This window comes from Xiphias gladius, chromosome 16, assembly GCF_016859285.1.
Source record: "Xiphias gladius isolate SHS-SW01 ecotype Sanya breed wild chromosome 16, ASM1685928v1, whole genome shotgun sequence".
In the NCBI taxonomy this organism is placed as follows: Eukaryota; Metazoa; Chordata; class Actinopteri; order Istiophoriformes; family Xiphiidae; genus Xiphias; species Xiphias gladius.
Window position 1 is genome coordinate 16998316 of NC_053415.1, and position 24062 is coordinate 17022377.

The following is a 24062-nucleotide window of genomic DNA, read 5'->3' on the forward strand; positions in this document are numbered from 1 at the left end:
GACGGACTGGCACGAATTCCTCAGCGCTCCTCAAATTTCTTGAAATCGCGGACCTCCTGCTAGACTCCGTCCCGACAAACATCCAGACCAGCTCCCACCCTCCGAACAGATTTCCCGAGCGGAGCAGCTTCTCCAAAATGGTAACGTAGAACACCGAAAGTAGGATTTTCCACAAGTTTCCTCAGCCTGCTAAGGAGCTGGTGCGGAAACGGATGGAGATGTTCTTTCTTTACTAAACCTTACTTTCTCCCTTTTTATGTCCAGATGTTGCGAAGTGTCGCTGTGCTCCTTCTGCTGTCCCTGGCTCTCTGTAACGCCGAGGTAAGTTGGGCTCAGGCGGCTTCATTTCTGCTCTTATAGTGAAATCCTTTTTGTTGTGCGGTTTGAAAATCGCACCCAATGTTTCCTCACATGTGTACTAAACGCTGTACTGTGCGCCTGGAGTGACATTAACGCACAGCAGCTTTGTTCACAAAGCCAAACCAGCTAGAGCACATCTGGAACCAGTCAGTCTATTATCTGACACAACACGGTGCTGTGGTGAAAACGAGCCATTTACAGCTTGGGTTTTCAGGACTGTACAGAGTCTATAGCTTGTTATGGTATTTATCTTATTAAGGAGAACCAATTATACCATTATTGTTGGCACTCTGCCATATTATGAGCTTCATTATGGAGACAATCAAGCTCACAGTTGAACTAAATTGCCATCGGGAGAGTTCCTTTCAACAGGGACATCATTCTGATAGCTAAAAATCCTTTTTTGTTTTGTGGTCTGTGAAGTGAAACAAACACCAACATTTGCATCCTTGCTGGACCACACACAAAGAAATACTCCTCATAGTTCCTAGTCTCAGTTTTTTTTTTTTTGTAGAGTTGAGAAGTTAACAGCACAGCAAAAGCTTTGGAGGAGAGTGACAGACAGCTGTGAAAAGAAAAGAAGGGAGGGCTAGTGTCTGTGTATACCCCACAAGCCCTACAGGCCTTTAGGGGTTTGATGGCCCTCATCACCAATATTGTTGAATGCTCTGGTGCAAAACTCTCCGCCAACTGGCGTCCGCTCTAATGGCATACAAACACCATGTTTGGATGGCCAGTCAGAGAGCATGTGTGTTTGTCTGTGTGCTCAGGGGTGGTGAGTGTGCTCAAGGGTTGGGAGAATACTCACCTTATGGGTCTCACACTGCAGCGCTAAGTAGTCCAACCTCTGAGTAAACACAGAGATAATGTGCTGTTCAGTTAGCTGGTCTCATGGCACACGGGGATGACCAACTCAAATAACACAGAATACATAAAGTTTCGGCGCTTCAGCACAGGAATAGTTCAACACGTTGGGAAATTTGTTAATTTTGTTTGTTAAGAAGGTTGTTGAGAAGGTTGATACCACTCTCATGACTGTGTGGTAAATATAAAGCTACAGCCAGCGGCCAGTTAGCTTAGCTTAACATAAAGAAACAGCCGTTTCATATTCACTGTACAGACAAGACAGTTTTATCAATCATCTCATCTAGACCTGGGTTAGAAACAGATTAAGTGTATTCCCCAAATTGCCAAACTATGCCTTTAAGAAGCAGAAACACACATAAACATAGCAGGTGGTGTTTGATGGGCTTAACCTCAACGGACACAGCTGTTGAACACCTGGCTTTGTGTTGACTCCTCTGTTGACCTGCACAACAGTTACAAGCTGAGGAAATAAACAGGGAACTGACTTCCTTTCATTTTTTTCCAGATTAGCTGTAGCCTAATTCGAGGACAGATTTTTTTTCAAACACTTACTGCTCCGGCAACTTAGTCTATCTTTCTATCTTGATCAACTGCCACAACATCACTCATAGGCTGACATGCAGGCCCTCCCAGCTGACTTTCCACTGCCCTCCCTACCTTTGCTGGCTGGAAAATGTGCTATTGTGTGCATCTTTATTGGATTCATGGCCCATGCAATCTGTGAGGTATGGCATGGTGAAGACAGAGCACACAGCAGAGTCTGTTGAGTGTCCCCATTAAGTTAATGGGGAGGTATTAGAAAGGCATGTATTCTCCAAAGGTAATTACCCTGATAACATATGGTCTGTTGACTGGCTGTGAGAAGCGCCTGAACTGGCATACCAGTGAGCTGTCTAAAGGAGGTCAACAAGTTGGAGCAAAGCTCCAGTAGCTAATCTGATGAGACTTCAGGGTGTGTAGTTAGGTTGTGTTTAGGTGATCGGATGTATGTTAAAATGACTGTATACACAACATAAAAGAGATCCATGAAAACAGGAATCTTTGTGTGTGAATTGATGTTTTTATATTCTGGTAAGACTGTAGGCTCTTAAAATCTGGATGCTAACTCCTGATTTATTATGAAGGAGAATGCCCGCCTGCCTCCTGAGGGGAGAAATTGCAGTGTTTGAAGATAAGCGGCTCAGAGATGTAGTGTGGCAGGGGTTTGCCAGGGTCAAGACTCTGTGTGGAAAACTCTGTGTTGGCGTGTGCAGGCTGGAAAACGAGATATGTATCTTGTGAATAAATATTGATGTTTTACTCAAACACACCGGGAGCTTGATATGCAAAGGAGGTCCAGATGCAGGTATAGTGAAAGTCCTAAGAGTTTACAGCCTCAGGGGACATGTGCACACACACACACTCGCATATAAACAGCAAAAGAAGAGTGTTTATTTCTGTTTTTATGGCATGCAATGTTTATTGCATCAACTGGGGGGGCAGGGTGGAATGACATAGTGGTTAATTTACTTATCGGCGCCGGGTCTGGATCTGGAGTACAAGAGCTGAGAGGATCAAGAAGACAGGCTGAAAAGAAGAAGATGACGACGATTCTCTTGTTGAGACCTTGGATCTGTAGCAGGCGCTGATCGAGCCACGGCCACTCGGGCACCCCGCCATGTCGCCATGTTGATGCCTGTTCTCCCTCATTCAAGGTGGGCTAAAAATATCAGCCCAGGTGGAGGAAACATGAGCTTGAGGGGACGCTGTGTCCTCTGTCTATATCAGCCTGCTCTAATTACTGTAGCTCAACATCCAGTCATGGATCCTGTGCATTCCTCCTGATTGTAGAGGGAGGTGAGATAGAGTGATGTAAAACAGAGAGGCGATGGAGCCACAGTCATGCAATTATAGCAGGGGAGACTGGGGTTAGGTAAGTCTTGGCTGTGTAGTGAGGAAAGGAAGGAGTGGGGTGTACTGTGTTTCATGTCCCTGCAGTGTGTTTTCTTCACTCTTGGCTTGGCTTAAAAGGAGTCCTCATTTAGCTTACCAGCTGTACTGGTATCTTATCATTACCAGCACTCTGTACTCAAAGGCACTACACACATAAATTAAAACACACACACACACACACACACACACACACACACACACACACACACACACACACACACACACACACACACACACACAAATGACAAGGAGCAGTACTAAAGTCTACTCAAAGGGGCCGTGAGTAAGAGATAATTAATATGTAACATACTAACATGCACACTCAAAGTTAGGGAGTTGAAACCATATAGGTAGCCTGGCTTAAATGTGTTCACTGAGCAACCTAAAGAGGACTCAGAGATGCCAGCTGAATGCAGGTTATAAAGGACAACAGTCTCCCATTGTTTCCCACTTCTCCTCTCACAACCAGAGGCAGTAAATCAACATCACTAGTGCGATGTGTTAAAAAAAACAGTTTGGATTCCAAGGATAGGTCACTTCACTTTAGTTCAAAGTGACCCAGACATGTCACAGAGTTTTCTGATAAGATAAACTGGTAAGGAAATTGTATACCACCCATTTACTTCCACCAGGGATCATCCTGCGTCCCACTGGCAGTGCAGATGGTGCATCTTGAGATCAGTTCCTGCATGTGAAATGCAGTTTGCTTGGCGTAAAAGAGGTCACCGTTGGATGAGGGATTAACTTGCAACAATTGTGCTCTTTGATGGTCATTATAAAACCTAGCGTTAAGCAGAATGCCACTTCAAAGTGGCTCACTTACACTGTTGTAACTCTATAGTCGATTGTGCAATAAATTTTATTTTCTTGTAATGTGTGTGGCCTGAGATAGATGGTATAATACAGATACAGATATAATACAGCTGCAAGAAAAATGTAAGTGTGTTTAGCATTTGAAAAAAAGCACATACCGTCTTGTGTGTTGTATTATCCAACCAGCAGTGTAGTTGTTTTACAGAAATAAAACAACAAGGCTACACTTAATATAATGTTTCAGTTTCTGAGTGTTTCAGTAATGTTGGCTGTCAATTTCGTTTCTCTTTTTTAGAAACAATAAGTTGATTAGTCAATTGACAGAAAAATAATCTGCACCTATTTTGCTTTTCCAGCTAAAATGCCAAACATTTCCATGTGTCAGCCTCTGTGTTGTTTGGATTTGCTGCTTTTGTTTGTCCTATGTGATACTAACCTGAATATTAGGTTTGTGCCTGATGAGACAGCGATGGACATTTTTCACTTTTTTCTAAAATTTTATTTGTTTAAACAATTACCCAAGAAAATGACCCACAGATTGTTTGATAATGTAAATAATCATTAGTCGCAGCCCTGGTCTTTTTCAATTTAAATGATCAGGATCAGATTCTTTTTATAGGAAATATATACTCAGCGAGCACTTTATTAGGAACACCATCCTAATACTGGGTAGGGCCTCCCTTTGCTCTCGTAACAGCCTTAGTTCTTCATGGCATTGATTCATCAAGATGTTGGAAACATTGCTTTGAGATTCAGGTCCATGTTGAAATAATGGCATCACATAATTTCTGCTGATTTGTCAGCATGCTGCCAGTCTCCTGTTCTACCACACCCCAAAGGCGTTCTATAGCTATTTGCTTTTTGACGTGGTGCATCATCATGCTGGAAGTAGCCGGTTGAAGTTGGTAAATTGTGGCCATAAAGGGATGCACATGGTCAGCAACAATACTCAGACAGACTGTAGCATTAAAGCGATGATTAATTAGTATTAAGGGGCCCAAAGTGTGGCAAGAAAATATTTCCCACACCATTACACCACCACAACCATGGACCCAGCCTGCCTTATGTCAACAGTCCAGGCTGGGTCCATGGATTCATGACGTTGATGCTAAATTCTGACTCTACCATCTGTGTGTCTCGGCAGAAAATCCAGACTAATCAGACCAAGCTATGTTTTTCTGCTCACACCCATTTATGTGAGGCATTGGCCGATATGTGTCTCATGCCTATGTCTTGTGTAAGTGTCTTGACATGGAATAGTGCAGGTCATCAGGTTTTGTGTAAAAGACTTCAACAGAAGTCAGCCTCACATTGGGAAAAATGTGTTGATCACAAGTCCTCAGGGAACATAGATCTGTTTAATTTGATCAACGCACTGAGCTGGTGAGCCACTCCCATCAAACTATATTATTGTTTGAGCAGATATTTTCATTCCTGATCTTTGGGAGCAGTAACAAAAAAAGCTAAGCTTCCACTTACTAGGCTTTCTGAACTTTCAGCCACACATTGCGGTCTTCATTTAGCAAATGGACATGTCATTCTAAGAGCCGAGGTTATTTTTTAAAAACATTTTATTGTTGCTTTAGTGTCTTATGGTAAAAGATATAAAGCAGAACATCCTATGTGACTGTGATTGTCCTAGAGCCAAATTCAAAGTAGAAGTATCAACAGTTACATGGACAAGTGCCATGAATTAATGTGATCACTGAGTTCTTACGACAGACTTACAATAGACACTGAATTACAAGTAACAATTATTTCCATTATCAATTAATCTGTTGATTATTCTCTCAATTAATTAATAAATAATTTTGTCTATAAATGTCAAAGAATAGTGAAAAATTAACATTATATTAACATGATATAATTTCCCAAAGCCGGAAGTGAAATATTGCTTATTTTATCAGACCAACAGTCCGAATATATTCAGTTTACTGTTATACATGAGAAAGAAAAGCAAAAAGTCCTCACTCTTGAGAAGCTGGAGGTAGTTAATACTTTATGTTTGAAAAAATTGATTATTAAAGTAGTTTTTGATTCATTTTCTTAGGATCTGGCGATCAGCTCATTGATTAATCACCGCAGTACCCTATCTGAGACAATAAAGGTTCTGGAAACATACATGTTTGCAGTTCAGCTGACTTGAAATGGCTGCAAAGCCTAATCACATCCTGGAGTCTGTAAATGGGCCTTTTCCTTCAACAAACATGCTCTAGCCGTTAGCCCCAATACTGGCCTCAAAGAGGGAGCAGAGAAGAGGGCAGGGAATCTGCTCATTCCCCTGGCCTGAGCCTTGAATGGGCCCTCCCTCCCTCTTTCCCTCTCTTCCTCCCTCCTTTCCTCTCTGGCAGTGGAAAAATGCCCAGAACAGAGCACGGGTGGGGGATAGGAGAGAGAAAAGTAACCAAGTGGGCAGAGAGAGAGAAAGTTAGCAAAGGGAAGATTTGGGGGCAATGGCAAAGGTTATTGGGTCAAGGATGAAAAGGGAAGGGTGTAAAACAGAGGATTGGATGGATAGAGGTTGGACAAATGTCCCATGGGATTGATGTGGGTCAGGTGGTGGGGACAGGGGACAGTTTTGTCCCAGCAGTGTGACAACAGGGTGAACAGGGGAGGGGAGGCCGGGGGGTGGTACTGTGTTCATCGCATTTTATGTTCTATGGTGACGTTTTAACTGCTAGCAGATGTGGCTCTGCTCAGACCATGGCTTATTTCCTGCTTTTCTTTAGTCTGTCTCTATCTTTCTCTTGCTCTCTTACTTTCTCCGTGTTTTCCTCTGTCACTTTCTCCCTCTTCCTTCCTGCCTTTCTTTCTTTTTCTCCATCTCTTTCTGTCTGCCTTTCTTTCTTTTGTTTCTCCTTCTTGTCGTTTCTTACAGGGTGTAGTTGCTACATTTCAGCTCTTGAACATGGAGGCTGGTGGGTGTAAAATTAGAGGCTGCAGACTGGGGTGACATCATCCCATCCGTTGGTGCATTCCTTTCACACTGAATAAGAAACAGGGAGAATAACAACAGGCAGATCAGTGTAAACTGGTCGTTACCCAGGGTCCCTTTGTTTCTGCAGGTTTAATCTCTGACCTGGCCCCCCTGAGGGTGTTTGAGACCACCCATAGAGACATTACAAAGTGCTCAAACCTTATAACACACTCAAATTAGTCTTAATTTGGCCTCATTACTCCAAGGACACATCCTTCCGATTCCACTATCAACTCGCTGTCATATACATCCATGATATACTAACCAGGCATTTCAGTTCAAAGGAAGCATGTCAGTAGATTGTGTCATTTTGGGGGTTGAATGTGTGTTTCTCTGTGGATTACTTTACTGTATGTCTGATCTCAGGAGGCTGTCGAGCACAGAAGAAATTAGACTGAACCTGATTTGATATGAATGAGGATACAGTTGAACAGATTCAGAAGGAAGAAAAGGCTAGAGAGTTTCAGAATGGAGGAACTTGAATTATTGAGGGCGCAGCAGCTTTCTGTAATGACTCAAAGCCGAAACTGATGACGGTCTGTGATGTTTCTCCCCTGTGCGATGGATTTATCCACAAGCTCACATATATACATATACCTTAAGGGGGGAAACTGGATCATAGTTAACTTATAGTGCGCGGAGTGACAGTGGTTCTCATTCTTCTATGGCTCTACGTCTCTTCTGGTAAGGCCTCGTTAGAGGCCAAGAGAAGTGAGAGGGAGGTTGAAGAGATGAGCTGTTCAATTTGTGCCCTGCCTGTCCTCTTTGCTCCTGGCATGAGCCCACATCTTATAATGCTTAAGAGTGTTGGGCAATCTGGAGCTGAAGAGACAACAACAGAAAAAGCAGGAATTGCTGGAGAGGGGGAGAGCAGGGGCACTTCTCTGACCTAGATACTGAGGAGACTTTGGCTCAAGATGAACTCTGTCGGACCCCAGCTGAGGCACAGCATAGCTCAGGAATGTACCTCCCTACCTTCTCATTCTCCCGATTCCGTCTCTTGTCTACAGCCCTTGCCTTCACATCTCGTTTTGCCCCCATTATTTCACCTCAGTGTCATTAAAACCTGTTTGTAAAACATTGGGTTGCACCCTAAGGTTTTGAGGGTGAAGTTGCCTTGCTGTGCGTGCATTTGTCTGTCCATCTGTCGGTCCGAGTGTGGAGTTACTGTAGGTAAGAAACACACAATATCAGTGTTGTTCAGCTTTTAATAACATGATGTTTGACACAAATCAAAATATGTTAATACGTGTTAATACGTGCGGTTAAAGATGAATCTCTCTCTCATGTCTGTAAAGTAGATATGAAGTTACAGGCAGCAGCTTAGCTTAGCATAAAGAGTGGAAACAGGGGGAAATAGTTAGCCTAGCTTTGTCTAAAGGTAACAAAATCCACCTACCAAGTACAAAACTATTTCTTTACCAAGCACAGGACTTCCTGGCACATAGCCCCACTTAAAGCTACAAGTTGTCATTTAATTCTTTGGTTTTTGTACAGACAAAATGTCAAACTATTCCTTTAATACTTGGGTGCACATTGTATCCCAGCAATTGTAAAGACAACCACATGCAATAATATGTTGAGTATTATCATTCTGTTTTGAGCACAAAGTTTTAAGTTTTGCTGATTATAATTGCCGACTGCAAAATCTCAAAAGGGAGACAGACTGATGCCTTCAGGCCACAGCTGGGAGCTCCAATGCCTGCCTTGACTTGACTGCTTCATCTGTTCATGTCAGCAACATTGTTATAGCTCCCTAATGACTTCTGGAATATCATTTCTTTGATAAATAACTGTGAGCTTCTTGGGGGAGGGGGTTAGTTACCAAATAAAAAAGATATGAGCAGTTTTTCAAATCTCATACTGTCATTTACGCTTTTCTCTTTTCTCAATTCATCAGTCATTATTTGGAAGTATTTTTCCCAGTCATTTACAATTAAAACACTATTAACTGCTTTCATTCAGATTGTCCTTTTTTTATTCAGATTTATAGTCTTATGCTGTGACAAATCTGAGTGAGAGGTAGGTATGAGAATGAAATTCTGAGCCTTTTTTCTTTTGTAGTACACACTGGAAATGTATACTAGCGACTAGATTAAATTGAAACATCATTACTTGTCCACCGACGAGGGTGAAAGGAGATATATCTTATGTTTTTTCAAGTTGTCAGATACCACAATATTTTATTCATGAAAACACACATCAGACTTACTGTACCTTAGGAAAAAGAAAAAAATGTTTTTATCTTTTACAGTGAGTTGCAAGCTTGCTAGATAAGTCGAGTAAACCCAACACAACAACGTATGAATCCTAACTTTATGAAGCTTGTCACATTCAGTTTTTGTTGAAACTGTGTCATAAAGATGTTGATGCAACTCAGGCTGAATCACCTTTCATCTTTTTGTAATGCAGCACAAATCAACAACACCAGAAAGTACAGCCTCCACAATGAGCATAACGCTGAATCTACACCTCTCAACCGATCTCAAGAAAAGCTCAATATGAAAAGGATTTGCTGTAGGGTTCTTGTATTGGAATGCATTAAACTAATCTTTTTATGCCAAGTAAACTTATCAAGCTGATTAAAGTGATCATGATTTCGACAGAAATTCATATTCTTTTATAATTCATAAACAGAAAGGTTAAATTCAGTGTTTAATGCACTCATTTTTTTCAAGAAACATCCATTATGCTGTTTGTTATTGTGGCTGTACCCATTGCAGGGTGTTAACCAGCTGTAAATCAATGTTTTCTATGCTAATGGTGGGCAGAGCGCACTGTGGGAATGGATCCACGGTGGCTATAAAGTGACACCCACACCAGAGAAGCATTGATCGGTCTGCTAGATCAATGGTGCATCTTCAAGATGCACCCGCACACACAAACACTAATGCACAAACACAGAACATGCACACATAAGCGGATAGGCTCCATTATTCATTCTGTTTTGTGTGTGTGTATGCGGGTAAGGACCCAGAGATGCAGAAAGAAAGATCGATAGATAGACAGATAGATGTTCGAAAGTGATTTTTTTATGTTTTACTCGTGTGCAGATTTGGCTTTGCTGTTGTTAGACTGTCTTTGGAAAGAAGCTTTTTATTTCTTAATTTATTAACTGAAGCAAGAATACATTGCCCTTTAATTCTAGTGTGCCTCAGCATGGAGCCATTCAACACATGGCAGGGGTGAAGTTGACTTCTGAGTACACGCACAGCCCCACCTTTCCTATGTATCTCCACCATCTACCTGTTTCTCGCTTAATAGTCACTCTCTTAAAGGCCTGCACCTCTTACTCTTCCTCTCACTGCTCGTCTTATATTTTCCTCCATCGACTTCCACTTAGCTCTCCAAGGCTGGTCTTGGTTCACTGGAACATCTCTTGAAGCCATAAAAGGGTATGGCACTGGGAATAAGCTGACAAGAAAGAGAGAATTACAGCATAGCAGAAATTAAAGAACAATAGACTTGAATTGTGAGGCACCACGCAGCGATAGAAAAATGAAAATGATGCACTTAGGGGTGTATGAAAAATAATTCAAATAGTTCAATCTTATTTAAGCTTTTAAATTATTTTAACCTCCTGACAAAAAGATAGAAACTCTAAAAAATGGGGGGGGGGGGGGCAGGAGACGAGAAAAATGAGCTGTGAAATGTGTGTATATGCATCAGTAATATGCTTGAGGCAGCTTTTCATTTGAAAGGCTCTGTTTAATCTGTTATGATTCACCAGTCACTCATCGGAACTCTGGCTTCTTTGATTGGTTTTTAAATGGGAGAGAAAGAAAATAAGGCCGCATTTGTTGGCTGAAAAATGTATGTCATTTAAGTAGGACAGTCACAGTGGGTTTGTTTGTTTTTGTTTGTGCTGAGTTTGTACATTTTTTCTAATGTCTGCTCTATTGGTGATTTGGTTAATGAGCGTGTTTACATGCACTGCACTATCTCAGTCATCGTGCTGTTTCTGGAGAATCCATGTGTTTGAGCATGTTAACGTTATATCTTGGTTTCTGAAGCCTGGATAAGAAAAACATATTAAGTATTGAACTTCAGTGGAGCTGGTAGATGGATTTGGTTTTTATGCTAAGCTAAGAGAACCGGCTGCTTTTGTCATTTAACTCTCACAAAGAAAGCAAAGATGCGTTCTCCCGAAATGTCAAAGTTAAGCCCAGCAGAGTTAGGTATCATACAGATGATCAAAAACCTGGATATTGTTATATTCATATATACATATGGGTAAATAGCAACCTTTCTCTATATTGCACGTAAATGCCACATCCTGAATTCTGATCAAAACCATGTAATTGTTCTCAGTGATGGTGCCCTTAATGGTGCATGACTGCCCACTCCCATACATAGTAACAATGAAGGCTCCAAGCTAAACAGACATGATTTATGACCTCATAAGGTTGATCGGCTACAGCTCCAATATTCAGCCTAACTTATCTGGCTTCTTGAGGGCTGATTGGGTCGCATTGCAGTCGCTCTGTTCATTGTTTTCTACAGTCTTGTGTTGTATGGCTTTGTCGATCATAAAATCTGAACAGCACACTCGGCTTTGGTCTCATTATGGGACTTGCCTCCATTTGCCTCATTTGATTGACACTTCTGTGATCTTGCCACAACAGGGGCCTATGCATGCCCTCACCATAGCAACAATCCACTTGAATCAGCAGGAAAAAGAAGGGCCTTCTGCCTCGGTATTCATTAGCTAAATGTCAGCAATCCTCTGTTGGTTCTACTCAAACAGAAATGGAAAGACAGAGCTCTTCGTTTATACCAGATTCATTTAAGGAGCCCGGCCATTATTCATGTTCTCATTGGAGGCTTCTACAGGTTTCAACAGGCGTCTAGCCCATCTGTGTCTAACAAACTGAATTGTCCAACATGCTCAAGGCCACAGGGAATGCTTTGAAGATTTTCCATGACCTCAACTTTGGAGTGCAAGTGTGCGTGCGTGTGTATTTAACTCATGCATAGAAATGAAGTGAAACATACAATCCCCCTCCTATCACCAGTTTTGAGTTAAAGCTGCTATAGTGTAGTGATAACCCCCCTTCCCTGCATCCATCTTGTTATATTCTATCATTAGAGAGCTTGCGAGAGTTTGGTCACGAGAATCCACCTTCATTTTAACCTACATACCAGACACTGCACGCACAAACACATTCAGACGCTTGAAAGCCAACTCACGTGCAGTCATACACAGAAGGCCAACTTTCTGTCTCGCTCTTACAGGAAACAGTGACTTAAGGAGGAGGAGGGGAGTCTGGAGAAACAGGGAGGAGAAAAGATTTCACAGAGCATGGGAATGGGCCCAAAGGAAAACACAGCTCAGACTCCAGATGTTGAAACACCCTGTACGCAAACGCAAACCCAAATACACAAATACAAATAAACCCACACATATACAAAGATACACAGATAGGAAAAGGTGGAAGTAATGAGGGTCATAAAACAGTTCTTGGAGTTCCACTTGGCATCTTGTGATTGGTTGGTTTGTAGCTCCAGTGAACTCCTTTTTTGGCAATTCCAATGGTGATCTTCCACAACAAACAAATGATAAAGATAAAGAAACATAGGCATGAAAACATCAATAAGAGAAAGTGAGACCAACTAAATGAACTAAATGAGAGCGTTTAACTGAGACAGAAACACTACAGACATTTGAATGAAAGGAAGGAGGATTTTTAAGATGACGGTTTGGTTGTAATCTAGAAAGGTCCTATACTGCTTGCCAGTAGCACTCGCACACTAAGTGGCGTATGGTCAGCTGTCACTTCTTGAGCCAAGTCTGGCCATCACTGACATGGCAACTACTGGCTAACATTAATGGGTCTCCAGAGACCTCAATAACATTGCAGACACTCAAACATGAACTAGGTATTAAAAAGCAGGAATAAGGCTATAACTAGGCAGCATTTAGAGAGCACAATCCTCTAAATTAGTTTTTTTAATTATAGAAATGTTTGGATTGTTCTAAAATCTGCCAAAAACACATGGTGATAGACAATCCCACTGGCCAAGAAATTGAAAGTACTTAGATTCTGCCTCCTGCATTTGTACAAGGGTGAAATGTGCAAAATTGCAAGTGAGTCAGAGTCATGACCACAAAGTTATGGCCATTTAAAGTGATCACGTCGGTGGCTGTTGTGGAAATTCATGGCGTAGAGCGACCTAGGGGGAAATGCTGTCAAATTTTGAAGGATTGCCCAGAGGTCATATGTCCATGTGTCTTTTACATTACACTGCAATTATACGATGTTTGATAGAAGCCATTTATGTCAAATAGGCCACACTTACAGTTATGTACCACAGTTAGCAAAGAAAAATTGTGAATCGTGAATTTTTCCAAAAAAAAAAAAAAAAAAAGGCAGAATATCTATGGGTAGTATTTGTTGTACAGTGAAATTCAGAATAAACCTTTTTTTTTTTTTTTTTTTTAACTTTGCAGTTCTGGAGTTATGAACAAAAACGTAATGTTTTTTTTTACAAACAGCTACTGAAAAATAAGCCGGTTTATCTTCAGGAGAAAGAGTCTATACTATCAATGCAGTCTCTTTATGTCTGTGACAGAGATTTGATCGCACGTGGTTTATTATGAAAGTACTTTATATTCGCGGTTGAAGTACCATATGCAAATTTGTGTTTGGTATGTACCATAAAATGTGGTCAGCACCATCACAGTACTTTCAAATAGGCCTGTGCAACAGTGCCGCCCTGTGTGTGAAATCAGTAGAAACCAATGGTATTTCTAAAGCAGCAACAATGTGTTTTCTTTCAGGAGCTGCAGAGCAAGAGCAAAGTGTGTGCCAATGTGTTCTGTGGGGCTGGCAGAGAGTGTGCCGTCAATGAGAAAGGGGAGCCCAGCTGTCTGTGCATAGAGGTGAGTATTAGGTGCGTGGCTCTGCAGCTCAGCAGAGACCATTGCATTGTGTATTACTATACTGGAATCTTATGCACCCCCAGGTTCGTGGTAATTTAAACACAGTTTCCTAGTATGCACCATGTAAATGAATTTAATCTTGAAATTTGATTTTAACGTACAAACCCTATTCAAGACTTGTCCTGAAGATCAGGTAATAAGGCAGGACCTGTCACGACGGCTTTATTAAATCCGGGGATATTGGGCTTTAGTAGTCCATATTTCCAATATTCCCAAACTAAATTACAATTAATCAAATTACCACACAGCAAGAAAATTAAAAAGGCTTAAGAGATTAAATTTTCCTCTACTTTTCGTTTCATTTACCTCCGTCTCTCTTTTTCTCTCTCTTTCCAGAGCTGTAAGCCCCACAAGAGGTCAGTGTGTGGCAGCAATGGTAAGACCTACAGGAATCACTGTGAGCTCCACAGAGATGCTTGTCTGACTGGCTTGAAGATCCAGGTGGCCCACGATGGACACTGCCAGGGTACCAGTGTCAGCACAAAGCACCACATCACAAGATAAAACTGTTTACAAAACTGTCGAACCACCACATCGTCCATTAGTATCACACAATCTTCCTCAGCAAGGTTTAGCCCGGTTGTCATGGAATTTTAGATGTCAGAATTTCCTTTTTTTTTGAGCACATTAAGTGTCAGCTGCTGTTTCCAAGTACACTTTTACAATCCCAGTAAATTACACCTCCAAGTGTGGTTATGACTATAATAATGTTATTATTAATAATTAAAAAGATGTTCTTATCAAGGGCAATAAAGTGTTCTGATAGTCAAGGTTACTGTGTCAAGAGAAGGTGCCAAATCTGAAAAGGGAGCAAGACTAGAGGGCCTCCTCTAAAACCAAATTCCTACATGGATATTTTACACATGACTTGAGAAACTTTTCTGTTGTTATTGTGTCTTTTGAAAAACGCTGTTCATCTTATCCACCTTTGGAAGGATGAGGCAGGGGTTGAAAGTACTCTTTTACCCTCTTAGACGTCCCTCTTGTATGTTTTATGTTCTGATTCTGAGTCCTTATTGAAATTGTGTGATTCAGTGTGACAGCCATACAGATGCAACTGACAACAAAAATTTATTGGTTGGCTTTTTTTCTCTCTGATACCGATTCCGATAACTCAACCCAGGGTATCTGCTGATACCAAGTACTGATCAAATACCAGTGCTCTCTTCTTTTCCAAATTTAAAATACTGCATAGAATTGAATTCAATGGGATTGTTTTTTTGTTTTTTGTTTTTTTATTGAAAGGTAGAATGAGACTAAAAGTGAAGTCGCGGGCCTGAAATGACTGAATTAATGTTACCAGTTGTGGAAACAAATAATCTTTCTTATGCCACTGACCAAGAAACTGTATTCACAGTAGATTGGTCAGTATAATAAGGTCAGTATCGACACCAATAACAATCCGGTGTATCAGAGCAGTGCATCCCTATTCAGAAGTGTTCTGTTGTGGGGTGTCAGGTGTCAAGTGCAAGAGGGAAGCTCAAATATTTTAGTCTAACTGTCTTATTGCTTAGTTATTTCAGCATTCGGCCAATATGGACAGCAAGCTCTTAAGTTTATTATCCTAGTATGACTTTCTACTGGCCCTGAAACATAACACAGCAATTTTTGATCAGACCACAGTCTGTTAAGTAGTACATTGAGAATTTTATATTCTCTCTGAACTCTGATTTGTAAAAGGTGTAAGGCAGAGAGGCAAAAAGCCAGTTTGCTGATAACTGCATATAGTCAATTGAATTGATCTCTGAACTAGCCCATATTTATGAAACTGATATGTGAGTTGAACCAGTTGATAGTCGACCTTATAAGGCTACCCACACACCACTGCACTGAACCCATCTGCCTTTACTTTCACATTTCTGGCTTGACTGACTAATCTATTAAAACATCTAATATTAGGGTCTTATCTTGACTGACCTTTCACTGCTCATATTTACCGATGTTGCACTCTTTGTGTCCCTGCTGGCCTGAACATTGATTGTAGCTGTGGCAGAAAAGGTAGTCGAGAAAAAAAGTTATCTCACGCTGTCATCTTCACAGACCTTTGGCCAAGTGCTTAGTCAGAGCCCAGTTTAGCTCCATTAATGTGAATCAAGCCAACACTGTTCAATTTGCCTCAAATGCTCTATTCTTTCCCTCTTTTTAAATCACGTTTAGAGAAGAAAACAGACCAGGCAGCTGCCAGCCCAGGTAAGTTTGTGTGTGCGTGTGTGCGTGCGTGTGTGTGTGTGTGTGTGTGTGTGTGTGTGTGTGTGTGTGTGTGTGTGTGTGTGTGCTTGCATATATTGCATGTATATATGAAATTATGTTCTGTGGATTTCAAGTGTTTACAATTTTAGTGGGATAATAAAAAACTCCAAATTGAATTCTTTTCATTGAGGTTCACTTTAACCATTTAAATTCAGGGTTATTTTTGCATTTAAGTCATGGTTCATAGATGGGTTGAGGCTAAGTATTGGGTTTTAAGATTTGGTTGTTTTGTCTGTGCAATAACTTTAGTTTAAGGTTTAATGAAAGGAATGAACATGGTAAAATTGACGTATGCACAAAGGGACAGGGGTAAATGTGAAATAGCTTACAAGATAGATTTTATCCTTTGGATTATTTATTAATGCTGTTGACCTATGGAAATGTTCCCATCCCCAGTGGTATGCTATGCTGCTGCTGACCGCAATGAGCTGAGGAGTCGTGTGATTCAGTGGCTGCAGACTGAGGTTGTCCCAGATGGCTGGTTTGCAGGCAGCTGTGTGTGCGTGTGTGCGTGTGTGTGTGTGTGTGTGTGTGTGTGTGTGTGTGTGTGTGTGTGTGTGTGTGTGTGTGTGCTTGCATATATTGCATGTATATATGAAATTATGTTCTGTGGATTTCAAGTGTTTACAATTTTAGTGGGATAATAAAAAACTCCAAATTGAATTCTTTTCATTGAGGTTCACTTTAACCATTTAAATTCAGGGTTATTTTTGCATTTAAGTCATGGTTCATAGATGGGTTGAGGCTAAGTATTGGGTTTTAAGATTTGGTTGTTTTGTCTGTGCAATAACTTTAGTTTAAGGTTTAATGGAAAGGGAATGAACATGGTAAAATTGACGTATGCACAAAAGGGACAGGGGTAAATGGTGAAATAGCTTACAAGATAGATTTTATCCTTTGGATTATTTATTAATGCTGTTGACCTATGGAAATGTTCCCATCCCCGCAGTGGTATGCTATGCTGCTGACCGCAATGAGCTGAGGAGTCGTGTGATTCAGTGGCTGCAGACTGAGGTTGTCCCAGATGGCTGGTTTGTCAAAGGATCCAACTTCTCTGACATCCTGCTCAAATACTTCAAGGTGGGCCTCTTTTCTCTGTTGGGGTGCAGAAACACGCAGTGGACCCTGGTCTCTATTAGGGCACACCATTGCTCCTGAACCATTCTTTTTTACCAAATACGCTGGTTTATTTATCCATGTGGGCCTCCTCCAACCTACCTGATCCTTAAAGCTGGCCCAGACTATGTCTAATTGTTCATATGACAGGCCTTTTAGAGAATGTCAGCTGATGGATATAATTCAGTTTAATGAGGATCTCTGTCCTGCAGAGGAGGACCCGTGCCACCCTATGGGCTGACATGAATGACATAAAAGCAGAAGAGCAGATGGTTCTGTGAAGAGTTAGTTTTAATAGCAGTATATATTTGTCTGGTGTTCCCCATCATCATCACTGGGCTGCACAGTTTGAGAGTTTACTTACTGCTAACTTTATATACCATCTCATGAACGTTTTTAGTTCATCCGTCTTCTACAAACACACCAAATGGTCATATAATGGGTCTTTAATTATCTGAAAGCTCCACCACCGTTACTGCCAAACTATTTCAAAAAGCCTCTGTTAAATTTCCCCACAGACACAGTATTATGGAGCCATACAGTAGGTAACAAGCAGCAAGCAGCTCTGATGTCGATTCAATGTGAGCCATGAATACGCATTCATATTAAGATGTATACCAAAAATGAATATATGAACTGAATTTTTCATGTAATCCAAAACATATTTCTGCTCCAGCCCCGTTTTAAAAATCTTACAAAACAAATACAGGCTGTAAGTAGAGTCGGTACTTGAGGCACTCATGCCGAAATTGAAATCACTAAACATCAGGGTTACGGGATGATTGTCATGGCAACTAGTGTGCCCCTGATAACTTTTTTGGCAGTGACTTCAAATTTGCTAGCAGCCTGGACTGACCTGTCTATAAGAAACACCAGGGATTTCTTTCAGAGTAACATTTGCAGTACAAACGTGCACATGACACAAACTGATAAAACTATAGTATGTCCCCTGATTATGTATTATTTGCATCAAGCAGTATAAAAGTTGCGAAATACCTAAATGTTAACTTCGCCACTCCTATGCCTGTCCGTGTTTCTGCAGTCTTATGACAATGGTGATTCTCAGATGGACTCCTCAGAGCTCCTCAAATTCATCCAGCACAATGAGTCGGTTGTGGAGCTGCAGTCCTATGCAGACCAGGAGAGCAACAAGCTGCTCAGGTTGGTGTGTTTGTTTGCAAGGTTGTATGCTTTACATGAGTGTCTATGTATAGAAAACGGCTAGTGTTTGCAATCTTTTTTTTGTTTTGTCAGTATTTAATTTCCCTTCAAACTATGTGATTGGTAATGTTTGTACATACAGACCCATATCTGTGTCCTGCGGTGCTATTTTAAGGTACACAGTGAAAGTCACTGAACCCTTTCTGGGCTTGTGCAAATTTTACTGAAGGCCTCCTGTGGGAACCGACGCTGGCATAAACATCTGCGCTCTGTGAAATAAAACACTCTAAACAAATGATCATTTCGAGGATATGCTTATTTTTCTGTTTCTGTAATGTGTTGTTCTCACTGTATGGAGCAGCTAATTTTTATTCTGTCTTTGCATTATGTGTGTGTGTGCTTCCCAGGAGCCTGTGTGTTGATGCGCTCATCGAGCTCTCTGATGAGAATGCTGACTGGAAGCTGAGCTTTGATGAGTTCCTCAATTGCCTGAAACCTGGCTTCAATCCACCAGAGAAGAGTGAGCCAAAAGTGTTTTATGTATACTTTGCCATATTGCAACATAAAGTTACACACCGATAGATATAGTATATGGATGCACTGACATAACCTTAGTCAGGCAGTCCTGACATCCAGCCAACTGTGGAAATGAGCCTCAAACTGCTGCTCTTATCTGAATAGTTTGAGACACAGTCTTGTGGTAGTCAGTCCAGTCTGCTCAGTCATCTGATGCTGATAAAATTAAAGGATAAAGTTCACAGGATGTAGAGGCATTGCTCACACAAAGACAAAACTAATATACACTATAGAGCACCGAACCCTGGAGTTCAAGGACACAACCTCACAGACATGCACTAGCACACACACACGCACGTTTGGCTAGCCTGCTGGGGATTTTTTTGAAACTCTGGGTTTAATACACTCGCAGGACTCCATACTTTGTTTCACAGAAATCCTGATTCTCATGCCTGGAGATTTTAAGAGAATGACAGACATATTAAATGTTTTGGAAAAGTCCTGATTTTTTAAAATGGTCTTTCCGACACACATGATTAGCATGAGTTTTGGCAGATTTGCTGACTTTTCATTCGTAAGCCAAAACTAGTAGAGCAAGTAAGGCATGTGGCTTTAATATTTCAACACTAAAGTCTATTATCCGTGATATTGGCTGAATAGTTTTTCATGTGTCCTTTTGCAGAATGTGCCTTGGAGGATGAGACATATGAGGACGGAGCAGAGACCCAGGTGGAGTGTAACCGCTGTGTTTGTGCATGCGGCAACTGGGTCTGCACTGCTATGACCTGCACTGGTATGTTAAAATACTGGAGTTGATCTTAATGCTTTTTAAAAATTTGAATCAGCTCACACATGAGGACAAACACCCCATGACCGTTTTTGACTATTTTGTTATATGTCCAGACAAAATGGCAGCTTTGGATGATTCAGCAGATGCTGGGGCAGAGATGACTGAGGAGGAGTGGAACCTCCGTGTGGCTGAGCTCAACAAGCACCAGGTCTGTCTTTGCAATCTGGAAATAATAATAATGAAAAATGTAATCAATCACATTAAGATCAAAATAAATCAGAAGTGCATCCCAGAATTTCTCTACAGAGAAAGACAAAGCCCCATCACTGCCCACTCATAGGATTCCACCCAAGGTCCATGAAATATCACTGACATGAGCCATGACCCCTGTGTCTGCTTTTAAATTCCTTCAGGATATAACCTTGATTACTTGCAATATGTTTCCGGACAAAGAGCATTTGAATCAAACTACTCAACACAATACAATTCACACAGGAATTGGTAGGTGTAAATTTTTATGTGACTGTTTGCCAGCCTAACACAGCTCAGTGAGCCTGGGTATGAGCCTATGAGTTTATGACTCCTGGCACGAAAAGTGGAACAATAAATCAAAAGCTGTGAAATAAAGAAATGTTTTCTGAATTAGATCGATAAAACTATGAAATGGCCATGGATATGAAATAGGGTTAGTGGCAGGAAAAAAGAACCAAATGATCACCAACATTTCCCTTTTTATTATACAGTGTAGAATGGTAGGGATGTCTTTAACCAAAGATTTTGTGTGGATGATTCAGAATCATCAAGTTATATACTTAGTTTTTCCTAAGATTGAATATCAAGTAACCTACTATACATTTAAAGGGAAATACACCAATTTTACACATCAAAGTCTGTTTATGTCTTGTAGAGTACGACTGCATATGTGAAAAAAGTTGTATGAAGCCCTTTGTGGCTCGAGAAGTAGCTGTGCAAAGTCTGATGTATTGCCTCAAGCAATGTCATTTGAGTCAGTGTCAGGTGATGCTGAAGACTATGAGCTTGAAAAAAATCTGGGAGTGTGGAGTTAGAAAAAATGGAGCTTACTAGACCTCTGTAGCTTCTCATCTCTATTTGAGGCTAGCAACATGAAGCCAACGTAGGCTACAATAGCCACTACTACCAAAACACATCAGAATCTCTGACGGAACTGCTGGTGGTTAAGTTGCACTGTGGGTAATGTAGGAGCCAGGCCTTGACATGCATAAAATCAAAAAATGCGATATTTGTAGTTCTACTACATTGACTTTGATACTTATTGTTATAGGAGTGCAATGCTAACTTGGTTGAAGTACTCCTTTAATTATATAGCCTGTTATGATGTAGAACAATCATACATTGTATATGCACAAGTGCTGCCAGTTTTATGGAAACAAACAAATGAAATGACCAAAAAAGTAAAGGGGAGCACTTACGATTTATAATTTAGTAAAAACGAGTAATTAACATCAGTTCTTAAAGACCTAAATACTTTACAATTAAATTCTATCTATAATAGACTACCAGACTGATGGGCTGTCTTGAAATGAAAGGTGCATGGTGATGCAGTGACGCAAGACAGTCACTGCAGTTTTAGAACCTCTCGAGACTGTCAGCACAATACTGCAGTCTGTTATATCAAAATAGCTGTATAGTCTCTCTGGGCAAAAAGAATTGCAGTTGTCTAACAGCTCAAACTGAACAATTACTACAACCTTTTCTGAAATCCTACAACCTCCCCAGACAAAGAATAAAGATGTGCAATACCATTCTAGAACCTCTGTAGACTAAGAATAGAGTTCTACAACCTGTCTAGCCCAAAAATCAAGTTCTAAGTCCTAGAACGTAGTTCTAAAGCCTGTCCAGAAAATCAACACGCTTCTAGAACTTAGAGTGTGAGAAGTGTCTGTGTCTGTGTGTATGTGAGTGTGCCTGCGTGCGCAGGTGTGTGTGCTTGTGTGTGTGTGTGTGTGTGTGCTTGTGCGTGTGTATGTGTGTGCGTGCGTGCGCACGTGCATTTGCTTTTATGTGTGTATGAGGCTCACAAGGTAGCACTAGGGCTCTGGCGTGAGGCCATGGCTGAGTCAGCAAGGTCATGTACTCTGTACTCCAGAAGGCCAGCATATAATGCCACTGTAAACAAATGCAACTCTGTGGGTACAAGTTTAGTGTGACCAGGGTTACGCTGAATTCTGCCACGAGGACCTTGCTTCAAAATACAGTGTTGCTTTTAATTTAAAGTATTTCAATAATATGTGTACTTCCAAAATTGTTAAGAAGAAAAATCAAAAATAAAGCTCATAGATGCTTATACAAATACGTACTAACATTATTATTTATTCAGTATGTTAAATGACACATTATATCTAATTTTTCTGTCAACTTTTTAAATTATTTTAAATACAGGAAACAGTTGAGAAGATGAAGACCAGCACAAAGGAGGCCTAAAGAAGGATATAATGAAGGAGAGGATGCACACTCTTGCTCTTCTTCCATACTTGATTTATCTTATGGCTATGTGTTGTTGTTAAACTGACTTTTTCATGTTTCTCTGCTATGTTAATTATTATACATTTTTTACATTGTTTAAGTGTTTGTGTTGATGTTTGTTAGATCCAGGGGCTATCAAAGTGTATTATAGGATTCCCTTCTGTTCAGTTCTGTCATGTTTGATTGTATTTCTGTGCCCCTACACTAACCCTGGGGATATTTTTTTACTACAATCCTTCTATTTTTACAGTTATTCTTAAACAAACTGTCAAGTTTTCACTGTTTTTGAAACGTGGAAGTCACTGTTTGAGAAGGTAGTGAGGTTAGGAACTTGGAGAATCCACCTGTTGAAATGAGGGAGCTGTTGGAGTACGGAGAAAGCTGACTACTTGACACCTGATGCAGCGTGTTTCTCAACACCCTCGAAGGTTTTTTTGTCAGGAGATTGGTTGAAGAAGCTGGGATACGAGGGTAATGCTACTCGCTGATATTTTGGTTTGTTGCCATTTAGAGTTGCCACAGTAGGCCACTACTTGACCAATGCACTTCTTTTTCTTTCTCTCTATTTTTCCTAGGCTTTAGTTTATCAGAAGCCTGAAATTTGTTTGTGTCTTAGTGCTAAAGTAATCATTTTTTTCTGCTTCTATGTACAGTATGTTATTGGCTTGATTTGGAACTCATCTCGTTCCCATGTTATGCTCAGGCAAGTCTCTCTGGTTCTTTTCGGTCAAACATTTTTCTATGTGTGTCCTACATTTCTGAGACGCGAGCATAGTGGTCCAGCTTTCAGGGTGAAGCAGCACAACTCTACCCAGGTGAGACCTGTTCTGAATATAGCATGGTGAAAACTGAAACCAAAGTCTTTATGACGTGTTTTTAATGATGTAAGAAATTCTCCAGGTAAAACATTACTCTGGACCCAGCAACAACACTATACCTGTGCTTTCAAAATCACTCTAACAGCAGGACTAGCCTCACTGTCAACTAAAGTAGCTTAGACGCATCGATAACTGGGTGCATATAAAGCGCTTGTGTGTGTGTGTGTGTGTGTGTGTGTGTGTGTGTGTGTGTGCGCGCGTGCGTTTGTGTGTGCTCGCGTGATTGTGTGCGTGCAATTAAAGCGTGATGCTGAGAGTAGTTTGGTTTGTTAAATGTGTTTATTTGTTCAATCTTGTGTCTAAATTGGGAGGTTTGACAAAAATCAGTGCCTTAGACATGCAAACAGTATTGGTCTCTACCTTTGCCTGCACAAAGGCTATTACGCCACGTGGTATACCAAGAATGAGTGCGCTTTGCTGAAGTTTAGCAGTAAACTAGTGCTTTGTGACCTTATCCCTGACAAATGGCTGTGTGAAAGTTGCATTACTAGGTTCTAGCTAAACCTTTATATTCCACTAAAAGTGCAGAGACTGTAAGGAATATGTATTTATGCCAATAAAGCCCATACACCACAAACTAGCTTTGTCACTTTGTTTGTGTGCGCTTTTATCTGCCAAACTTCAAGTTTCAAATACTGTGTGAAAGGAAGAAGAACATCCCTTGGAGGACAATAAATAATATTTGGTTGACATCGAAAGTGTTATATAAAGTATTCGATAAAGCTATTATTTTTATTATAGTAACTTAAAGTCTCTCAGTTCGGCTAATCATTGTCTGACTGACTGGCTGTTCCCAGGTCTAGTTTAATAAGACAGCTCATTTCCTGTCTTTGCCCTTAAACTCTGGAGCAGTTTAGCACAAATAGACACACAAATAGACTACTGAATCAAAGTGACATTTTTTTTTAAAAACTCACAAAGACTTACTCATATTCCCTCACTTTTTACTCATGT

At 40.7% G+C, this 24062-nt stretch overlaps 1 protein-coding gene across 2 annotated transcripts; it reads left to right on the plus strand.

Annotated features, from left to right (window-relative positions):
* Nucleotides 1–23685, plus strand: LOC120801498 (follistatin-related protein 1-like). 2 transcript variants are annotated; one of them, XM_040148580.1, is made up of 12 exons: nucleotides 1–140; nucleotides 265–321; nucleotides 13731–13832; nucleotides 14229–14358; nucleotides 16050–16082; nucleotides 16539–16606; nucleotides 17157–17222; nucleotides 18301–18419; nucleotides 18827–18939; nucleotides 19618–19728; nucleotides 19839–19933; nucleotides 22147–23685. In XM_040148580.1, the coding sequence occupies exons 1-12, from the start codon at nucleotides 138–140 to the stop codon at nucleotides 22186–22188; spliced, it is 939 nt and encodes a 312-aa protein (XP_040004514.1). In that variant the 5' UTR covers nucleotides 1–137; the 3' UTR covers nucleotides 22189–23685. The 2 variants fall into 2 exon arrangements, with proteins under 2 accessions (XP_040004514.1, XP_040004515.1); XM_040148581.1 differs by lacking the exon at nucleotides 16539–16606 and having other exon boundaries at nucleotides 4–140; nucleotides 17092–17222.
* The last annotated feature ends 377 nt before the right edge of the window (nucleotides 23686–24062 follow it).

Bases quoted from the DNA above. Each gene is read 5' to 3' on its own strand.
- LOC120801498 (XM_040148580.1), top strand. The intron at 13,833-14,228 runs GTGAGTATTAGG...CTCTCTTTCCAG, and splicing joins CCAGCTGTCTGTGCATAGAG to AGCTGTAAGCCCCACAAGAG. The intron at 16,083-16,538 runs GTAAGTTTGTGT...TCCCATCCCCAG, and splicing joins CCAGGCAGCTGCCAGCCCAG to TGGTATGCTATGCTGCTGCT.